Here is a 22,500-nt window from a genome sequence, read left to right on the forward strand (position 1 = left end):
TCCCCCGCAGGAGGCTCTGTCCCCCGCAGGAGGCTCTGTCCCCCGCAGGACGTTCTGTCCCCCGCAGGACGTTCTGTCCCCGCAGGAGGATCTGTCCCCCGCAAGAGGCTCTGTCCCCGCAGGAGGCTCTGTCCCCCGCAGGACGTTCTGTCCCCCGCAGGAGGTTCTGTCCCCGCAGGAGGCTCTGTCCCCCGCAGGAGGCTCTGTCCCCCGCAGGAGGCTCTGTCCCCGCAGGAGGCTCTGTCCCCGCCTCTGTCCCCGCAGGAGGCTCTGTCCCCGCTGGAGGCTCTGTCCCCCGCAGGAGGCTCTGTCCCCGCAGGAGGCTCTGTCCCTGCAGGAGGCTCTCTGCTCTGGAGCAGCTTCAGTGAGACTGATTCACTCTCGCTGTGTGAAGGTTTCACAGGTTTTTCCTTCCTGCTGCTGTCAGACTTTACAACAAACACTGTTCACACTGAACATGTACCAGTCAATCATAACCATGTGCAATTATTTTTAAGTCTATTTTTAAATTATTTTTAAGCTATTATTTATTATCTGTGTTACCTTTTCCTGCTGTTCTGTAATAGTGCGTTGCAACACTGGAATTTCCCCACTGTGGGACTAATAAAGGCAAATCTTATCTTATCTTATTTGTATGTTTATTTGTGTGTTTATTTGTGTGTTTGTTGGTTTGATGCAGAATGTTGAGCTGAATGTGCAGCTGCAGAGTCTGAAGAAAGATCTGGAGGAGAAAGAAAATCTGCTGCAACAGGCTCAGTGAGTCTTACAATATCAACAAATACACACACACACACACACACAACACACAACACACAACACACACACACACAACACACAACACACAACACACACACACACACAACACACACACACACAACACACACACACACAACACACAACACACACACACACACACAAACACTCACACACAAACAAACACTCTCACACACACACACACACACACACACACAACACACAACACACAACACACACACACACAACACACAACACACACACAACACACATACACACACACAAACACTCACACACAAACAAACACTCTCACACACACACACACACACACAAATGTATATACACATTAGTATATGTACTCACCAGTACATACTCACTAGTTTATACTCACTAGTATATATATTCACTAGTATATACTCACTAGTATATGTACTCCCTAGTATATACTCACTAGTATATGTACTCACTAGTACATACTCACTAGTATATGTACTCACTAGTACATACTCACTAGTATATACTCACTAGTACATGTACTCACTAGTATATGTACTCGCTAGTACATACTCACTAGTATATATGTACTCACTAGTACATACTCACTAGTACATACTCACTAGTATATACTTATTAGTATATGTACTCACTAGTATATACTCACTAGTGTATGTACTCGCTAGTACATACTCACTAGTATATGTACTCACTAGTATATACTCATTAGTATATGTACTCACTAGTATATACTCATTAGTATATGTACTCACTAGTATATATAAATATATATATATATATATATATATATATATATATATATATATATATATATATATATATATATAGCATAATACATATCAAATTATATAATGTTTTAAAGTATCGCCCTTTTTTCTGAAGTGCCACATTAGAGCTCTTGTCCAATCAAAATGCAGAGGAGCAGCAGCAGCGAGATGAAGCCACCAATCAGGTTCAAGCGTCTTTGGAGGCCCGCCTCCAACAACTGCAGCAGGTGAATAAGACTGAAGCTGATTGGGTGACAGGTGGGTGACAGGTGAGGTGGGTGACAGGGTTAAACATCTGTTTGTGTGACAGGAGCTGGAGCAGAGACGTCAGAGTGAGATGTCACAGCAGCGTCTGCACAAACAAGCTCTGGAGCATAAAGACAGGTGCCGCTTTGTAAACTTAATATTTATTTATTCTTTATTTCAGACACTGTTTTATTATTATTATTATTATTATTATTATTATTATTATTATTATTATTATTATTATTTAGTCCATAGTTAAAAAAGAAAGTTTAGGGGACTAACCCTTTGGTCTGTTTTTCAGAGTGATTTTGGAGCTGACGTCAGAAAAACTAAAACTTCAGCAGAAAATTCAGGAGCAAAACTCTGCAAGGAAAAGACCCCACTCCCCACAGGTACTACAAGTACTACAAGTACTACACAGTACAACAAGTACTACACAGTACAACAAGTACTACACAGTACAACAAGTACTACAAGCACTACACAGTACTGCAAGTACTACACGGTACTATACAGTGCTACAGCTTATTTGTACAGCACAACTTGTACACAAAGTAATTCAAAGTGCTTTACAGAATCAGAAAAACATTCAAATCACAATAATAATAATAATAATACGATTATTATTATTATTATTATTAGTAGTAGTAGTAGTAGTAGTAGTAGTATTATCAGTATTATTTACACAAAATATAAATAATCATCATAAAATTCAAAAGAGAAACATTCAATTCGAGAGAAAAGTGCAGAAAGAAAAATGAAAACATTTCAGTGAAACGCAGCAGAACAGAAACGAACAGAGTCACGGTCGAGTCACAGTCAACTCGAGTCGCGGTCGAGTCGAGTCGCGGTCGAGTCGAGTCACAGGTTCAGTCGAATCACAGGTCGAGTCGAGTCACAGGTTGAGTCACAGGTCGAGTCAAGTCACAGATTGACTCGAGTCACGGTTGAGTCACAGGTCAAGTCGAGTCACAGGTCGAGTCGAGTTGCAGGTTCTGGATGTTATGCAGCATCTCCCTGCTCGTTTGGACAGTGACAGGTCATCACAGGTCGTCACAGGTCGTCACAGGTCGTCACAGGAGTTAAACTTCCTGGAGACAAACGCAGGGACGAGTCTCTCAAGTCTGATTCTGACTTTTACATGTATGTCTGTTTCATGTGTGTGTCTGTACGTGTGTGTGTGTGTGTGTGTGTGTGTGTGCGTGTGTGTGTGTCTCTAAATCTTAAATATAAAGACCTCTTCCTCTAAACCCTTTTTCTTGTTTTTTTTTTTTTTTTTTTTTCTAGCGCGAGACTGAACAGAGGGACCACTCCGAGCTGAAGGTGAGACACTGCGCCCCCTGCTGGACTTTACACACAAATACACGCAGAGGGACCACTCTGAACTGAAGGTGAGACACTGCGCCCCCCTGCTGGACACTGCGCCCCCTGCTGGACACTGCGCCCCCCTGCTGGACACTGCACCCCCCTGCTGGACACTGCGCCCCCCTGCTGGACACTGCGCCCCCTGCTGGACTTCGCCCGTGTGATCGTTGTTCAGTTTTCATGAATCCTGTGGCCGAACACTGAAAGTCCAGAGAAAATCCGGTCTGTGGTTTTAATCCGAACAAACACGAAGAGCGCTCCTCGTGACCGCGCTCTGTCAGCGCGTGACCGCGCACTGCCGCATCCCTCTACGCGCACGCGCATCTTTCTGTCCGGAAAAGGCCGAATCAAACCCGAAGTCCACCCGAACCAAGGACTGGACCGTCTCGGATGCACCGCGGCCGTCTGTCCCCGGGATCAGGGCGCGTTTACGGCTTTGTGTTTGTGCCGTGGGCCTCAGCGGAGACACGCGGCTCCTCTGAGACGCGCGGGAGGAGGAGCATCTGTGGGCGGACAGACACCGCAGGAAACACCGCAGGAAACACCGCAGGAAACACCGCCGTTTCTCCGCGGGTGTCACTAGGACGGGGTCTTTGGCGCGCGGGTTTTTAGGGCAGATTTCGGACACCTGCGGTTATCGCTGTTGCGCGAGGAGCGGAACACGCACGAGCAGCGGGACACGCCGTTACGCGCGCGGAGAAAGACGCATCTTTGCCGTTTTTACGCCTTTACCATGAGCACGTGACCTGCGTTAGTTACATTAATGCAAACATTTAAAAATCATCGTTCTGATTTAGACACACACCTGGAGTATTTTAACACACACACAGACACACACACACACACACACACACAGGTCAGGAGGATGCAGGAGCGGTGTCGCGTGTGAAAATTTGTGAAGGTTACAGGTTAAGGGGTCAGTGTCGGGGTCAGGGGTCAGTGTCGGGGTCAGGGGTCAGCAGGATGCAGGAGCGGTGCCGCGTGTGTGCGCAGGTGCTGTGCGGCACACAGCGCAGGTGGCTGTTTCACTGCGGCGCCAGAGGCAGCCTGCAGGTGGCGCTGTGTCACGCCGTGGGCCGGGAGCTGCTCCGCGACGGTCGCTCCGAGTTCGTCTGCTCCAAATGCGCCTTCGTTTTGGAGCGAATGTTCCGCTGCGATACTGTGGTGCGCAGAGTGGTGGCGCTGTCCCTGGACACGGTGCACAGGCTCCTGCTGGAAAAGCACCGACTCAAGGACAGTGTGAGCCGGAAGTACCACAAGAACAACCCCGAGTCCGAGCCGGGACCCGAGCCTAGACCGGGGTCTGGGCCTGGACCTAGACTGGAGTCCAGTCCTGGGCCCGGACCAGAGTCCGAACCAGAACCTAGACCGGAGTCCGGACCTGCCGCAGACCAGCAGGTGCAGTACCTGCGGCTCGTGGAGGAGGACCTGTCTGAGCTGGAGTGGTGGGCGGAGTCAGAAGAAGACCACGCCCCCTGGCGCAAGTGCAGGGGCTGTGCGGCCCTGAGAGTCCCGGACTCGGACTATGAGGCGGTCTGTGGGGTCCCCCGTGGTTCGGGGCGCAGGAGCACCTCTTGTGGACCCCGAGTGAGGTCTGAGGAAACGAGGGGACCTCCAGAGACGGATTCCACACAGAAGACCTCTGGTCCTGGGCAGGAGCCACAGCGACGGGTCCCTAAAGCTCTGGAGGTCCTCACGGAGAAGAGACTCAGAGGGAGCAGGCTGCCGGTCCGGATCAGGACCAGATCTGAGACGCAGGAAGTCAGGTCTCAGACACAGGAAGTGAGGTCACAGATGCAGAACGTGATGTGGGCGGAGCTTGAGGAGATGAAGGACGACTGGAACGATGAATATGTTCAGTGTGGTCCCTTTAGGTTTCAACAGGTACTAAACCAGGACTAAACCAGGTCTAAGCTGTGACTAAACCGTGACTAACCCTGGTCTAACTTGGGCTGACCCGGTCTTGTGTCCAGAGGGTGCTGGAGGAGCAGAGTGGGCAGCTGAGTCACTGTGAGGTGACGTCAGAACAGTGTCTGAAGGAGCTCCAGGACGCCCAGAACCAGGTCCGGACTCTGCAGACCAAGATCCGGATCAGTGAGGACCGCAACAGGGTGAGTGCTCCTCAGATGCTCACAGGTTTCAGCCAACGGACCCTAAAGCCCTGAACCCTGACCAGATCTGGTTATGATCCTGGTCTTAACCCTCAGATCTGGTTTTGATCCTGGTTGTGTTGCAGATGCTGCAGAAGCGTCTCGGGGAGATGGAAGTTGAACTCAGAATCGTGCGAGAAGAAGCTCAGAATCAGGAGAGGAACCTGCAGAATCTGACAGACTCTCTGTGCTCCAAAGATCAGGAGGTAAAGACCGGGACCAGGACTAGATCAGGACTAGAGTGGAAGTAAACCAGGACTAAACCAGGACTAAACCAGGACTTCACCAGGACTAGAGCAGGTCTTACTCTCCTTTGGGTCACAGGTGGCAGATTTGCTTCGAGTTGTGGAGGATCAGAACCGAACGCTGTCGACCGGCCTCGCACAGGTGAGCTCTGATTGGTCTGTGTCACTGAGGGGGCAGGTCCGAGGGCTCTGATTGGTCTGTGTCACTGAGGGGGCAGGTCCGAGGGCTCTGATTGGTCTGTGTCACTGAGGGGGCAGGTCCGAGGGCTCTGATTGGTCTGTGTCAAAGGCCACATTTACATGATGTTTTCTTAATTCCAAATTAATATTTCTGAAATCAAATCTTCTCTTGGAGTTTCCATGGAAATAATAATGTTTTCTTGTTGTTTCATGTTAAACTGGTGAAATGTTTTTATTTAATGTGTCTGAGCGTCTGGACGTTGGGGAAGGTTCTGATTTTACAGAGACACGATGTGAAATGAAAACGTGAAACATCCAGGAAGAAATTCATTCATCTTTAAAATCAGAATAAACCAAACACTTACTTCACAATTAAGTTTAATTCCCAATAATAATTTTCATTAGGAATTAAGTGTTTACATGGACTTTTTAAAGCGGAATTCAGTTTTATTCAGAATTAAATTATTTTATTCATATTTAAAGCTTCTCGTGTAAATGTGGACACTGTAGTTTTATTTTTAATCCTCTGGACACTTTATTTTTCTGAAATAACTCGTTCTGATTGGTCGCTCACTGTTGCTTCTTCTCTGATTGGCCCAGGTAAACCCAGGTGACGCTGCTGCCGTCCAATCAGAGCTTTTCTCTCTTCAGCTGGCCTTAGACTCCGCCCACCGAGCCCTGAGGACCCGAGAGCGGACCGAAAAGGACCTGAGGGGGGCACTAGAGCGAGTCGAGTCCGACCTGAGGGGGGCGCTCCAGAGGGGCAGAGAGAGACTGCAGCACAACCAGGTCAGAGACCTGGACTAGCCCTGGTCTAGTCCAGGTCTTTTTGTAAAACCCACTGTTGTTTTATTTTGAAGGAGCTGGTCCAGATCCTGGATCAGACCCGGACTCATCTTAGGGACTCAGAGGAGCAGCTGAGGGACCAACAGAACCAGGTCAAGAGACTGAACCAGGATCATAACCAGATCATCGGGGATCTGAAGGAGAGGCTCAGACAAAAGGAGGAAATGGTCCAAGTACAAAAGGACCTTTTGGAGTCCACAGACCAGGACTCCCAGGTCCAGAAACTCAGACATGTCCTACAGGACCGAGAGCAAGACCTACAGGTGAACCAGGACTAAACCAGGACTAGACCAAGACTAGACCAGGACTGAACCAAGACTAGACCAAGACTAGACCAGGACTGAACCAGGACTAAACCAGGACTGAACCAGAACTAAACCAGGACTAGACCAGGACTGAACCAGGACTGAAATGGGTCTAACTCAGGTTTCTCTTCCAGAGGGTCTTGTTGGACCGGACTCGGTCTCTGGCTCAGTCTAAGGAGCTACAGGAGCTTCTGAGGGACAAAAACCAGGACCTTCAAACTCAGAAACAAGTTCTGCTCAGCAACCAGGAAACCATCAGGGTAAGAGCTTAGTCCTGCTTTAGTCCTGCTTTAGTCCTGCTTTAGTCCTGCTTTAGTCCTGCTTTAGTCCTGCTTTAGTCCTGCCTTAGTCCTGCTTTAGTCCTGCTTTAGTCCAGCTTTAGTCCTGCCTTAGTCCTGCTTTAGTCCTGCTTTAGTCCTGCTTTAGTCCTGCTTTAGTCCTGGTCTACTTTGGGTTTAGTTCTGGCTCAGTCCTGGGGCCTCATTTATAAAAACTGCGCAGGAGTTGTGGTAAGTTAGTGCGTACGTCTGTAGCTACGACAGGCGTGCGCCACGCAAACTCCATATTTAGAAAACCCACCGCACGCACCAAACCTGCAATCTTTGCTTTATAAATCCACCTGCAACTACAATTTGTGCACGTAAACCTACGTCACGTCACGCCCTCTCCACACCTCCACCTCACCATAAAAGGACAGACCACGCCCCCTCACACCTCCACCTCACCATAAAAGGACAGACCACGCCCCCTCACACCTCCACCTCACCATAAAAGGACAGACCACGCCCCCTCACACCTCCACCTCACCATAAAAGGACAGACCACGCCCTCTCCACACCTCCACCTCACCATAAAAGGACAGACCACGCCCCCTCACACCTCCACCTCACCATAAAAGGAGCAGGTAAAGTGACTGGTGAATGAGATTTCCCTAAACATGAGCCGATAATCAGACACGCGGGACAGAGGGAGGAGGAGGCTCCACGCGGCACCACGTGATCACGGCAAAGACTTTATTAAAGACTTTATTAAACTTTGTTTAATAAATAAACACAAAACTAAAAGTGACAACAATGACTCATCTGTTCATTTAATCATATTTCATAATATTTAGGCAGAACATCTTTGCAGTAAAGACCATGTGTTTTTTCACTGTTTCAAGAGTTTTATCGCTATATTTTTAAGTCTGTCTATGAAGTGTGTGAGGACTGGCCCTGTATTTATGCATATAAACATAGATACGTGCACGCGTTCATTAAATCAAAGTCTGGCTCCTGCTGTGTCCAAGGGAAGAGTTTTTCTCTCAGGTCGGGTCATTATTTCGTCCTCTGTGTTGGTCAGTCTGTGTTTTATAAAGTCTGTGGTCGTGGTGTGGACTGTGGGACTCTGCGCTACACCGAGTCCGGGAACGTGGCCGCGCTCGTGCACGAGTGTCAAATGTATAATATTGTGGAGAATAATGAGTGGAATAAACAGACCTGCTCCGTATTTTGTGAACCAAACACTTAAATGCACAAATCAGAAGGTAATTCTTCTATATACGTGGATTTTCTGATCAAACTCTTCCTCAAACTCTGTTCACTTCTGCTTCTCTCCACGAGTGTCACTTTTTCCCCGTGTCTCCAGACTTTGCGTAGAACTTACAGGAGGTTCCCAAGTTGGCGTAGAGTTAAGCAAAGAGCCACGCCTTAGGCGAGTTTTATAAATACCGCGGTTGGCGTAGGAAGCGCGCACGCATGGATTTTTGCGTAAGCAAGTTTTATAAATGAGGCCCCTGGTCTAACCCTGGTTCTCTTCAGTCCCTGGAGGTTCTGGTCCGGGGGCAGAGTCTGCAGGTGGAGCAGCTCAGGGACAGTCTGAGGAAGTCCGGACTAAAGGAAGAGCTGGTCCAGTCTGAGCTGAACCGGTCTTTATCTGAGCGGGACTCTGTGGTCCGAAGTCTCCAGGAAATCCTGCAAGAGAGGGACCAGGAAGTGCAGGTTTGCCTTCACAATAAGAGCCCACACTTTTGAATGTTCCATGTTAAAGCTTTAATTTTGTGACCTGCCAGGACCTGCGCTCATTTCTTTCCCAAAATCCTTTGCTCCCTGATGATGTCATGCACCAGCTCAAGCTCCGCCTCCAGCTCAAGGACCGCCTCCTACAGGAAGTGATGTCACAGCGGACACGACAGATCCAGGAACAGCAAGACCAGGTCCAAGAACTGACCCGGACCATCGACCAACGGGACCAGTACATCCAGGTACTGGTTTAGTCCCAGTTTAGACCTGGATTAGTCCTGATTTAGTCCCGGTTTAGACCTGGTTTAATCCAGACTTGGTTCCTCTTTCCTCACTTGCTTCCTTGTCTCCTCAGGACTTGTCTCCTCGTTTCCTGGAACTCTTAAAGGAACAAAGCGACACTCTGAAAGAGCTCCGCACACAGCTGAGCTCTGGACTAAACCCCGACCAGAACCTGGACCAGAACCCGGACGAGGATCTGGTCAAGGATGAGGTCTGGATTCTGAAGGAGCAGTTGAAGAAGACTCAGGAACATCAACACCAAACCCAGCAAGATCTAGAGGACAAAAACCACCTTGTAAAGGTACAGAAACCAGAACTAAACCAGGACTAAATCAGGACTAAACCAGGACTAAACCAGGACTAAATCAGGACTAAACCAGAACTAAACTAGAACTAAATCAGAACTAAACTAGGACTAAATCAGAACTAAACCAGAACTAAATCAGGACTAAACCAGGACTAAACCAGGACTAAACCAGAACTAAACTAGAACTAAATCAGAACTAAACCAGAACTAAATCAGGACTAAACCAGGACTAAATCAGGACTAAACCAGGACTAAATCAGGACTAAACCAGAACTAAACCAGGACTGAATCAGAACTAAACTAGGACTAAACCAGGACTAAACCAGAACTAAACCAGGACTAAACCAGGACTAAATCAGGACTAAACCAGGACTAAACCAAAACTAAACCAGAACTAAACTAGGACTAAATCAGAACTAAACCAGAACTAAATCAGGACTAAACCAGGACTAAACCAGAACTAAACTAGAACTAAATCAGAACTAAACCAGAACTAAATCAGGACTAAACCAGGACTAAACCAGAACTAAACTAGAACTAAATCAGAACTAAACCAGAACTAAACCAGGACTAAACCAGGACTAAACCCATTCTGAACCAGTTTTTCTTTTTCTGCAGAAGCTGGTGTTGGAGCTCCAGAGGCTGAGAGGCAGGCTTCATGCAGACTGTGACCCAGATCGAAGCCTCATTTTGGGGTTGGAGTCTGAAGAGGAGGTCCCTGTGTCTGGAGGTGTGGACTTCTCCGTGTGAGACGGACATGTGACTTTTGGGAATGTGGTGGTGCTTAATAAAGTTTGCTGCTTTGGAACTAACTAGAGGCTGTGGTGCATTCTGGGAAATGTATGCTGTGTCTAACTCACACCTGCACAATACACGCTGCACACTAATAAAACACTAACCCTCACAGCAGAGAAGGTCCTAACCCTCACAGCAGAGAGGGTCCTGGTCCTAACCCTAACCCTCGCAGCAGAGAGGGTCCTAACCCTCGCAGCAGAGAGGGTCCTAACCCTCGCAGCAGAGAGGGTCCTAACCCTCGCAGCAGAGAGGGTCCTGATCCTAACCCTAACCCTCGCAGCAGAGAGGGTCCTAACCCTCGCAGCAGAGAGGGTCCTGGTCCTAACCCTAACCCTCGCAGCAGAGAGGGTCCTAACCCTCGCAGCAGAGAGGGTCCTAACCCTCGCAGCAGAGAGGGTCCTAACCCTCGCAGCAGAGAGGGTCCTAACCCTCGCAGCAGAGAGGGTCCTAACCCTCGCAGCAGAGAGGGTCCTAACCCTCGCAGCAGAGAGGGTCCTGGTCCTAACCCTAACCCTCGCAGCAGAGAGGGTCCTAACCCTCGCAGCAGAGAGGGCGCTGAACGCTGTGGGCGACGTCACACTCACTTAGAAGACTTTTTTATACGGTTTATGGTCCTGACCTGAACCCGAGCGTGTCCTCTTCCTCTCTGCAGTACCTCCAACAGACACTAGAGGGAGCAGGTCCATGATGTACATCAGGGGTCTCCACACGTTTTTCTCCAGGGAGCTTCTTTACAAAACAAAACTGTAAGAGAGCGACTAACTTCAGCATCACAAAGAAACTGAGTAGAAGAGCCACGGCCTGTGTGGTTCAAAGTTCCTGTTTAACCCCAAATCCAGAGTTATGTTAATGTTTTGAGCGTAAACAGGAGTTATCCTGATTTAACTAAACAACACACAGAGGTGTTTTATTTTTACACTTTATTTGATTTTATATAACATTTTGGGGAGTAGTAAAAACACACTGTAAACACATTCAGTGCATGTAAAGCCTTTCTTTAGCCTTTTCTTTAAAACATTTGTAAAAGATGAAATTCAGAACAAAACCGGTTCAAACTGTGGTGGGAGTTTGAGGTGGTGGGAGGAGACACATTAACAACAGGAGAAGAGACTTCGGTCGATAAAAAACACAGTACAGAGATTTCCACAAGATGAGCCCCCGGGCAGGAGACGAAAGTAACACAACGTAGAAACCAGACGCCTGGATCCTGCAGCCACAAAGCGCTGGATCCAACAGACCCGCCCACCGGCCGGGGGGGGGGCACCGCGCCGCCGGTTATTTATATATCAATAAATGTGTAAGAGTAATTTATTTTGTTTTACCCTCAGACGAGGACACTGCAGAGTTCAGAGGCCCTCAGAGGCACAAGGGACCTCAGTGTGGACCTCAGTGTGGACCTCAGATGTTGGAGCAGCTCCTGCAACAGAAAAAAGCTGTTGATCGAGAACTCCATGAACTCAAGACCCAAGTCCACAAGACCGGCTTTTCCTCCCTGTCCCAGATCAGGTCAGGATCAGAACCAGACCTGAGGGTCCAGACCAGGATCAGAACCAGACCTGAGGGTCCAGACCAGGATCAGAACCAGATCTAAGGGTGAACTGCTAAACACTCTGTGTTTTACAGAAAAGCCCTTTTGGACCTGAGGACCCAGAACCAGAAACTGAGATGGGAAGTGATGTCACAGCGAGAGGAAGTGATGTCACAGCGAGAGGAAGTGATGTCACAGCAAGAGGAAGTGATGTCACAGCGAGAGGAAGTGATGTCACAGCAAGAGGAAGCAATGTCACAACAGGAGGAGCACTCCGACCAGTGGGAGGCCTGGGATTCGGAGCTGACCTTTGACCCCGCACAGGTTAGGCTCAGGGTTAGAGGAACGTTGGTCTCGTCTCTGAAAGTTTAGAAAAAAAGAACAAAGACAAAAATGTTAAATGTTAAAAACTCATTTGTGTTTTTCAGAACTCAACGATTCCCCAGGAGTCTCCTCTCCACCGTGAGTCTCCAGTGTGTCCCTGTCCCTGCCCCTGTCCCTGTCCCTGCCCCTGTCCCTGTCCCTGCCCCTGTCCCTGCCCCTGTCACTGTCCCTGTCTGCCCTGTCACTGTTCTGTCTGTGTCCTGCAGGTGGCGCTGTGGATCTGGGATATGAGACGTGTGAGAAAAGTGAGACGGAGGCCGAGAGGGACACAAGCAGCCCAGGTATCACAAGTACTACAAATACTACTATTAGGAATACTACTACTGCTTCTGCTACCAGTGCTAGGAAACCCCTAGTCCGGGTCAGGTCCCGGGTCAAGTCCCGGGTCTAGGTATGGGTCAGGGCCAAGTCCGGGTTGGGTCGAGTCTTTGTAAAAACGTGTTGTGTTTCAGAGTTCGATGACCTGGAGATGTGTCTGTCTCTGGATCACGGCTCAAACTGGTGGAACACCCAAGGCTGGGACCAAGACCATGACCAAGATCAGGACCAAAACCAGGATGAAGACCTGGACCAGGATCATAACCAGACCCCGACCCTGAGTCCAGACCACAGCGCCCATCACAGGCCTAGAGAGGTACAGGAGCTGCAGAAGCTTGTGCAGCATTTGAAGTCTGAGCTGAACCGGTCTAAGATCCAGGTCCAGAGACTCCAGGTCCAGAGACTCCAGACCTCACTCAGGCCTCAGTCTGAGGCCGGGTCCAACATAGATCCAGACCTCGCAGACCTGTTGAACCGTGTGGAGACCCTCGAAAACCAGATCAAGACTGAACCAAGGACTGAGAACAAAGACAAGAGCAAAACTGGGTAAGAAACACATAGAGGGTCAGAGGGTCAGAAGGTCAGAAGGTCAGAGGGTCAGAGGAAGAGAAGAAGAGAGAAAGAGAGGGTCAGAGGAGCAGGTGAGATCTTCTGCTCCGTCTCTACAGGTTCCTGGCTGTGGTCCACCTTCAGGCTCGGGAGCTGTCTCACCTGCGGCAGGTCCTCAGAGAGTCCCGGGGCCTGGTTCAGATCTTGGTCCAGAGTTTGTCTGAACATCTCAAAGGTCTTGAGTCTCTGCTGACATCCAGAGAACCAGACTACAGCCTGGGCCAGAAGCTCAGAGAAGATCTGCAGGAGCTCCACCGAGTCATGGAGAGACTGTCCACCAAGATCAGCCTGAGTCAGTACTATGTGTACTTCTATACTACTACTATAGTACTACTACTATGATACCACTACTACTACTAGTACTACTACTACTACTACGATACCACTACTACTACTACTACTACTACTACTACGATACCACTACTACTACTACTACTACTACTACTACGATACCACTACTACTACTACTACTACTACTATGATACCACTACTACTACTACTACTACTACTATGATACCACTACTACTACTACTACTACTACTACTACGATACCACTACTACTACTACTACTACTACTACGATACCACTACTACTACTACTACTACTACTATGATACCACTACTAGTACTAGTACTACTACTGCTACAGACACAGATACAGACACAGTTGTGCTGATACAGAAACATGTGAATATTCATTTTCAGAGGAACTTCCTGAAGATCCCGACGATAAGACGGAGCTTCTAGCCATGAGGTGAGGACAGAGACTTTTACTGTGAAAAACACTTTTAAAGAGTGTTTTATTCTGAAAAACACTTTTAAACTGCATTTAAAGAGTGTTTTAATGTGAAAAACATGTTTTAAAAGTATTTTATTGTGAAAAACAAACTGTGAAACTGGTTGTAATGTGATAATGCTTTGAAGGGGGAGTGACTTAGCCTAAGGTTAGGTTTAAAAAAGGGACGGAAAGACTCAATGTGAAAAACCAAACTTATTAAACATGTCCGTACATTGTTTGGACATATTCTGGCCGGTAACAGCGTCTGATTGGTCAGAACTGTTCGTCATCACAATACTTTAATCATTTGATTTTTCAGTTCAGTTTTACATACTCACTTTTCACTATTTTTTTCCTGACTATATGACCCAATATATGGTTATGAATAGGATATTCCTGATTATTTTCATATTTACTCCATTCCTCATCCTGATTGGTCAGTCTTTGGTCATACTTTGCTCTGATTGGTCAGTCAGAGTATAATCCCAGTAAATGGGTCAAACTCAGAATCAGTGGAGCGTCACATCTGCAGACTCGTCCTGCCAACGCAGCGCGTCATTTTAAAGGACATTTTTAAATACATTTTTATACATTTAAAGTACATTTTTAAACCTGAAAGAGCTTTCATCAGAACTTCCTTCAGGACAATTTATCATTAACTTTTACCCAGAGAAAAGTGGCCTGGATCCTGTTTTGTTTTTCTGATGGATTATTTCTGTTTCACATCACTAACCCCAAGTGTTTCATCAGCAAGTGAACATGAGGTTAAAAGTTAAAGGTTAGGTGTCGGTTTGGGTAAGATCTACTGATGGTAGGAGGTTAAAAGGTTTTATAATGGTTTGAATTGTGTGTTTTTTTTCAGGGCATTTAAAACAGACTTGAACCCTCACATGATGTTTTTTTCTTTTCTGCAAAAGTGGAAGTGTCTTTTCAGACTCATCAGAGCGTGAGGAACTATGCAGGATAAAAGACTTGAAGTTTAACTCAACTTTGAAAGGAAAACATGAAACCATTTTTGATTCTATTCTTCTGATTGATAGAGCCAGAGGTGAATGTGTGAACTAACCCTAACCCTGACCTTCAATGGGGTCTCCTCCTGGAAGTTGGTGAAGTAGTTAGTTTCTTTGGAAGCACTGGAGTTTAGAACAAATCATTGTCATTTTAAGAGAACGGTATTTGCACAGAATCATTTGCATCAGAACTGGAAGTCAGCAGGGCGTGGTGTATACTGTAGCCCAAGATCAGTGCCTTTATCCAGGGAAATATTGGAAAAGATTTTTTGGGACTGTTTTTTGAGTTGGTTCTGAAATATTTGTAATTGTGGGCCAAAGGTGAGATTTGTGCTTAAATATTGATGAAGGAAATGTGTCTTTCTTTGCACTGGGCTGAATTATTGATGGTGGTGGTCAAGGAGGTCATGTGACATACGTTTTCAACAGAACTGCCCATAACAGAAGACTCATCTGCAAAAGCCCATCTGGCATCAGATCTGAACATTTCTGAGAACCACAGGGGTTGTTGTGCGAAGTGTAGCCCACAAACAGAGTCTTCTCCTGGGATGAACTTGTGCTGGAGTCTGGGAGTATGTCTGAACTGAAGCCCAGAATCAGCACCTTTTCTGGGCATGAACTCACCCAGGCTCCCCACGTCTGGAGGTTTTAGAAAATTAAGTGAATAATTTAAAAATCGATTTTAAGGACAGAGTTTTTTCAAGTTTTTAGTTTAGTTTTTTTTTTTAAAGAGATTTGGAATATCCTCCTGGGTTGGACCATGTGGGTTAGAGTCTGATGGAACGTCAGTTCTCCTAAAGCTCCTGCAGTGTAAATGTGTAAGAATAACGCTATGTATCATTTTGGAGTTGTGTACATTTGTGTACAGTAGAGTACAGGTGTGTACAGTTGTGTACAGTAGAGTACAGTTGTGTACATTTGTGTACAGTTGTGTATTGTGTGTACTATGGCCCCTCTGTGGAAGTGCATGCTTTCTAAGTGCAGTCCTTTGTACCGAGACGCGCTCTTCTCGTTCTCTGTGAGTGACAGGCAGAGGGACAGGGAGCGGCGCACCCTGCTGGCCGTCTGCCACAAGTACGACTTCACATGAAACACCTTTGTTTAAACTCCACCAACATTTTCATGCACCACAACAACAGGAAGACGGGAGGGCATCTGACACACGGGAGGACGGGAGGGCATCTGACACACGGGAGGACGGGAGGGCATCTGACACACGGGAGGACGGGAGGGCATCTGACACACGGGGGTACAGGAGGATGGTTTTCACTTTCAGTTTGAGTGATACGTTTGAATATTTTCTTTTATATCTGATTTCTTTTGTTTTTCTCAGACTGAGTAAGGAGCTGCAGCAAAAGGACCTCCTCATCCAATCGCTGCGCTCCAAACTGCGCCCAGACACGCCCAGCGACTCCAGCGACCAATCAGAGTGTATTTCCTATGTCAGTGACGAGCAGTTATCCAATCAGGATGAAGATCTGGGCTCAGAGACCAACAGTGAGTTGCAGATGAAACAATCACAGACCAGCGGCCAATCAGAACACAACATCCACTACAGCGTCCAATCTGATGGCAGTATAAACACACATGGCCAATCAGAGGCCTTCTCCAATCACACAGGTAAACACAACGCAGGTAAATAAAGTACAGGTAAATACCCCTGGGGGAACAAATGTCGGTGTGGTTATATTAGGGTTATACCCGTCTGATTGTCATTTTGCTGCTCTTTCATTTTGTCAGTATCACCGTGGAAACCATTTGTGAGCCTTTGTCTTATTTATATTTCCATAGTAAGAAAAATAAAATACCAATAGATCTAATTATAAAGTTTTATTGTACAATAATCAGGAAGTGCGCTGCTACCCTTTTAATTGTATTGTGATGTAAACTCCGCTTTGGTCTCTGAGAGTTGTGAAAAGTGATTATTATTATTATTATTATTATTATTATTATTAAATCATGTTTGGATGTATAAGGGAAGTGAGGAATGGACCAAACCTTGTTAAATGAACTTTGTCTGTTTTTCACATTTAAACAAAAATAAATGAAATAAAAGACATTTTTGGTTTTGCTGCAGAGCTTCGCTCCATGTTTTCGTCTGTTCCTCCGTCTGTCGCCTCCGCCCACAGCTTTCCCATGATGCACTGCTCCAGAACACTGCTCTCACCTGGACACGTGCCCTCAGGTGAGACATGTTATGAAACGCTCATTTTATCTTGTCATAATTATTCAGTCACACTTCGCGTGGCGATGGAAGGATTTTTACCCTAACGCTCTGTGGCACCTCCTGCTGTCTGCTCCTGTCACTCACCCTTTTTTCTGGTTCCTTCTTCAGCTCTGTCCTTTTCCTCCCTGATGCCCTCCCTCCTCCCCTCTCCTGTCTCTGCTCCTCTCCCTGCTCCTGTGCCTCCTCATGGGTCCAGCCTTGGTTCTGGTCTTGGTTCTGGCCCTGGTTTCTGTCTGGCCGAGGTCCATCAGGAGCTGCAGATGTTACAGAGGACACTGCAGCCCCGACACAGTGAGGTTCTATGTTGTAACAGCATAGTTTGTACCCTGATATACATACTGTAATATATACACCTCTGGGACATTATGTTTGGCTCCATCAGAAGATCCAGGTTCCTCCTCAGACTCTACAAGAGCTCAGTGATGCCCTCACACAGATTTCCATCCGGCGCCTCATTAGGAGTGTCATGATGATGTCAAACATGTATAAAAGCACGTGAAGGCCGCACAAGCGACTGAGAAGCAATTTGAGTTGAAGAAATTAAATTTAGGGAAAATGGCCTAGCCTGCTCCATCGTTATTTCACTTGTCTATAGATTTAAGCCTCTGTAGGCTGAAAATTTTATTTTTCATTAAGAGGTGGCACCCTTTTGTTTGTCAGACTTTCCCCTGTTCAGAGTTGTATAAATATCCTGCACATTTTTTCACATTCAGATCTGATGTGTTTTAAAGTGCCCCTTAAATAGTTTGAGTAATGTGTATGCTAATGATGCAACTCAAAAAGGTTCTCAAACTCTTCAAGAGATTTTGTCCAGTTTGTATGATTCTTCAGTATCTGGACCAGCTCAGACCTGATATTCTCTGTTGTGTGTTTTATACATGGAAAAACTCAAACCCTGTGTCTTCTGCAGGTGACCCTCTCAGAACGCCTCTCCTCAGGCCCATCGCCGCTCTGGCTCAGCCCGGCTTCAGCAGCTCCAGTCTAGACTCCGGACTCAGACCAGGACTCGCACCTGGACCTGGACTCGGACCAGGGCTTCCTCATAGCTGTGGTGCATTGTGGGATATGCCCTCAAATCAACCAGTAACACAGCAACTTTATCCCAGTGCCTCCAGCTACCACTCCCTGACCGGTAAGTGTGCCAGATGCCCTCCCGTCTTGTATCCCTGTGTGCCAGATGCCCTTCCATCCTCTAGTTTTCTGTTGCAGGTCCAGATCTTTTGGGTGAACACTTGTGTGAGGTGAGGTCCCTCAGACTCCGACTAGAGGAGTCCATTCAGACCAATGAGAGGCTCCGACTTCACCTGGAGACTCACCTGGACCCGCCCCCTAGCACAGGTAACCAATCAGAGCACAGGGGTTAGAGGGTTATGGGGTTCGAGGGTAAGGGGGTTAGGGTTTAGGGGGTAAGTTGGTTAAGGTTTAGGGGGTAACTCTGACTCTTAAGTGCTCAGATCCTCTTCATGTTCCAGCTCCAACAAACATCTACATCCAGAGTCCAGAGTCTACAGAGACCAGAGCCCTGAGAGAGACCAACCTCAGCCTGAAGAACCAGCTCCGGGGTGAGGACCAGGCCTAAACCAGGTCTAAACCAAGTTTTAATCAGGCCCAAACCAGATATGAACCAAATCTAATCCAGGACTAAACCAGGTCTACACCAGGACTAAACCCTGACCTGAGGGAAACACGCTTAAACCTGTGCTTTCCTCAGATTCAGTGTTGGAGTCAGAACGTCTGAAAGAAGCGTTCTTATTGGTCCAAACACGTCTTAAGGAGGTGGAGCTACAGGTCCAAAGGTGGGTGGAGCTAAGCCAGAGCAGCCAATCAGAGGCCAATGCACAGAAACAGGAAGTGACACGCCTGCAACAGGAAATGACAGAGCTGCGTCAGGAACGTCACAGGTATGACAGTTTTTCTATTATCTGTATCAGAAAACAGTTTTATATTAAAGACCCTCTGGAATAGAAAGAGAGTTTTCTTTTCTGTTTGAGAGAAGAACTTATTTTTGCAGAGTTGGTGTGTTAAATGTGATGAGGAAATACATGAGATCAGATCAGAGAGCAGCTTGACACAAGATAAATGTAGAGTAAAGATAAAATACATTTGAACTCTCTCTTAACCTGCCTGATGGGTCCCCTACTCCTGACATATTTAACTCAGAGAATAATGGGTCAAATGCAGATTTAACCCACAGAATATATAAAAAAGTGGACTAAGGGAGAGTTCAGCTCCAGTCGAATGACGCTCGTGATGCCGACGGTCACAGGAGCCAATCTGGAGCCAGGTCCAAATTAGGATTTTTTTTTTTAATGGACAAAATAGCGAAATTAAAACCCCAGGATCCTGTGTTGTGGGTTAATACGAACATTTCAGACCAAAATGCCAAGTCTCGCAGCAGCAGGTACAAAGAGAGGAGCTAGAAGATTGAGAAGTGGGAGTTATTGGAGCCAGAGCCAGAAGGAGCCAGAAGAGCCTCCATGCTCACTTCCTGTTAGCGCACTGGCTCTGTGTGTTTCTACAGTGTTTGGTTCATAAATGTTCTCCTGTGTTCAGACTCCAGGGGACCATCCAAGATCTGCAGCAGGAACTGAGAAACAGAGAGAACCAATCAGAGCAGAGGAACATGTCCAGGAGCCAATCAGAGACAAGCAAAGTGTCTAGGAGCCAATCAGAGAGGCCGGCACGGAGGAGGCTGCAGTTCACAGGTGCTTACATGTTTAGTTTAGGATGAATTTGAAGAATTTGAATGAACAGAGATTTTAAAACTTGCATGAGAGGTTAGATTCTTTAACCCTTCCAGACTGACAGTATCAAATACCTGGGAATGTGTTTTATAGAACTGTGAATAACTTTCCAATCATCAAAGATATAAACTTTTTTTCCCTTGAAAAGCTGAGAGTTGCGACTTTCTGAGCATATTTCTGTCATTCTCCTCTGTCACACTCGGTGTGATGATGGAGGAAAAATGAGTGTCCAATAGGAGCGTTGTTTTGGGTCAAACTCTTGCGCTTCGTCCATTTTGATTGGTCCAAACTTTGTAAAATTGTAGTGGGTTAAAATTTTCAATGCTCTGAGCGTCTGTGTTCAGAACAATTGAAAAAGTCGCACTAATTGCAGATGTTTCTCAAATAAATGGAACATTACACATCTTGGTCTGTGGAATTGTGCATCTGTTGCTGTTTTTATGTTTAGGTTTATTTGAGTCCAAATGTCCAAATCCAAATGTAATAAACCCCATGGAAATGCAGGAAGTGATGTGACTCTGTACCCTGGACCTGACTCCAGCTGTTTCCATGACCTGCACCAGTCAAGTCATGGAGACACTGCACTTTTTTTTTATTTGAAGCAATAAGGATATCTTGAGTTTACTTACAGACTTGATATTTTGCACTTTTGTAGTTAAGGCCCTAAATTCAGCATTTATTTTATGTGAAAAATGTTGTTTATATATGTTGTGTGTTTTGTATGAAAGAGAGTGAATTTTTATATTTTTCCATTTGTATTTCTGGTCCTGTAGCTTTTATTACAACCACATGACACAACTACAGCCGCAAATTGTAAAGTAACAGGTCGTAAAGGATGTATGACACTTCATTAGGGGTTAGGGTTTGTTTTAGGTTTAGGCTTTAGGTCTGGAAGAGTTAATGTTGACTTCATCTGGTGAGAAAATATCTGTTCTGAGTATAAAATAAAGTTTTACACCAAACAAGAAGCAATCTGCGGAAAAAGGTTATATAGGTTAAATATGTTACATTATTTAAGTGTCTTTTAAAAAATATGCTCTTTAGATGTTCTTCAGCCTCTGCAGCTTCATTCATGATTTAAACCCAAACATTCTGTCTGTTACTGCCTGTTCTTATAGACGCTCATCCAGAGTCCAGGCCAGACCAAGACCTACACCCAGACTTAGACCCAAGTCTGGCCGGGTCCACGGAGGGTTCAGGTGAGACCACAGGAATCTGCTTATCTGTTTTTACAGTGTTTTTTACTCTATGTTATTATAATATATTGTGACATGTCAGCTACTGTGTCCAAGATATTTCCCTTGTGGAGCAATAAAGTTTTCAGGCTACGTTCAGAATGCAGGATTTAATGCAATTCTTTTTTTTTGTTTTTGTGTTTTTGTGTGAAATCAAATTTTTTTTTTGCAAGGTTGTTCACATTTCTAGTTAAATGTGACTTGTATGTGATCTCCAGTGTGAACTTTAAATCCCCCAAAAATGTCCCACACACAAGCATTGGAGACACGACGACGTCACACACAGCGAGTGTGCTCAGTGTTTATGGAAGTTGCCTAAACATGGACAGCATCGAGCACCTGGAGATTTTAAAGCTGCTGTCGAACCAGAGCAAGAACATAAACAGATGATTTGTTTTAAGGAGGAGACTGAGAAGGAGAAGGACAAGGTTTTTGGCTGTTGCATCTTGTGGGGCAGTGGCAGCAACGTTTGTAGAAAGGAACATGTGGGTGCGGCGTCGCAGAGTGGAGGGACTGATTTGTGTTTAACTACTCTCGCAATTTAAACACAATTTTCCTATAATCTGAAGAACATTTGTGAACATTTGTGAGCATCTACTTGTACCCCCTCGCCAGAGGAAACACGTCTTCGGTGGCCTATTTCAATAAGCAACTGTGTTGGTGTTGAGCTGTATTGGCTCACAGCAGGTGCTTGTTACCGTGTTGTTATGACGTGTAGGTGGATGAATGCAACCTGCCCCTTCAGACTGAAGTCGTATGTCAAAAGACTGCATATATATCGGTTTTAGGAGCACATATCCAGGTGTCCTGGATTGAATTTAAAAATCAGAACTGTGTCATTCAGACTGTAATTAAAAGATCAGATACAGGAGCATAGGGGCCAAAAAATCAGATTTGAGTCACTTCAGGCTGCAGATTGAATGTAGCCTAAGTCTAAGAACCATTGAACAACTGTTTTTATCATCTCTGTGCTCTCTTCAGGTTCAGCTCTCAAATCTGGCCTGGACATCCAGACTAAGAACTCCATCAGACTGCAAAAGACCCTCCAGGACTCTGTGGACCTGATTCAGACCATAAATCAGACTCTGATGACTCAGACCAAACCAGGACTAAGCCAGGACTGCGAGAGGCTGATGATTCTTCTTCAGGAGGCCCTGAGTCTCAGCTACATAACCAAAAACATCAAAGAAAACCATCAGGTGAGAAAAGCCCCTGACCAAGACCAGACCAAGACCTCACCAAGATCCTGATTAAGACCAGACCAAGGCCGGAACAAGACCTGACTGATATCCTGACTAAGACCAGAGCAAGACTAGACCAAGACCTGACCGAGATTCTGACTAAGACCAGTCCAAGACTGGAGCAAGACCTGACCAAAATCCTGACTAAGACCAGATCAAGACCTGACCATA

The 22,500-nt window shown here is 46.3% G+C and overlaps 1 protein-coding gene across 1 annotated transcript in view; it reads left to right on the forward strand.

The window, feature by feature from the left end:
• LOC110165665 (myomegalin-like) overlaps positions 1-22,500 on the forward strand; it is a 42,672-nt gene that overhangs the window by 15,955 nt on the left and 4,217 nt on the right. The window contains exons 5-35 of the mRNA XM_055165090.1: positions 680-756; positions 1,651-1,762; positions 1,846-1,919; positions 2,083-2,173; positions 3,069-3,104; positions 5,120-5,257; positions 5,383-5,502; positions 5,621-5,683; positions 6,322-6,510; positions 6,582-6,830; positions 7,007-7,132; positions 8,672-8,851; positions 8,923-9,114; positions 9,228-9,455; positions 10,080-10,191; positions 11,585-11,762; positions 11,880-12,108; positions 12,213-12,246; positions 12,375-12,449; positions 12,621-13,032; positions 13,155-13,387; positions 13,800-13,848; positions 16,216-16,502; positions 16,960-17,067; positions 18,020-18,241; positions 18,319-18,447; positions 18,582-18,671; positions 18,821-19,010; positions 19,663-19,814; positions 20,972-21,052; positions 22,070-22,287. Coding sequence (XP_055021065.1) covers positions 680-756; positions 1,651-1,762; positions 1,846-1,919; positions 2,083-2,173; positions 3,069-3,104; positions 5,120-5,257; positions 5,383-5,502; positions 5,621-5,683; positions 6,322-6,510; positions 6,582-6,830; positions 7,007-7,132; positions 8,672-8,851; positions 8,923-9,114; positions 9,228-9,455; positions 10,080-10,191; positions 11,585-11,762; positions 11,880-12,108; positions 12,213-12,246; positions 12,375-12,449; positions 12,621-13,032; positions 13,155-13,387; positions 13,800-13,848; positions 16,216-16,502; positions 16,960-17,067; positions 18,020-18,241; positions 18,319-18,447; positions 18,582-18,671; positions 18,821-19,010; positions 19,663-19,814; positions 20,972-21,052; positions 22,070-22,287 — 4,674 coding nt within the window. The remainder of the gene's footprint in view (positions 1-679; positions 757-1,650; positions 1,763-1,845; positions 1,920-2,082; positions 2,174-3,068; positions 3,105-5,119; positions 5,258-5,382; positions 5,503-5,620; positions 5,684-6,321; positions 6,511-6,581; positions 6,831-7,006; positions 7,133-8,671; positions 8,852-8,922; positions 9,115-9,227; positions 9,456-10,079; positions 10,192-11,584; positions 11,763-11,879; positions 12,109-12,212; positions 12,247-12,374; positions 12,450-12,620; positions 13,033-13,154; positions 13,388-13,799; positions 13,849-16,215; positions 16,503-16,959; positions 17,068-18,019; positions 18,242-18,318; positions 18,448-18,581; positions 18,672-18,820; positions 19,011-19,662; positions 19,815-20,971; positions 21,053-22,069; positions 22,288-22,500) is intronic.

The sequence above is a fragment of the Boleophthalmus pectinirostris genome, unplaced genomic scaffold (assembly GCF_026225935.1).
Source record: "Boleophthalmus pectinirostris isolate CB_2022bp ecotype Guang Dong unplaced genomic scaffold, ASM2622593v1 HiC_scaffold_7, whole genome shotgun sequence".
NCBI classification, from domain to species: Eukaryota; Metazoa; Chordata; class Actinopteri; order Gobiiformes; family Gobiidae; genus Boleophthalmus; species Boleophthalmus pectinirostris.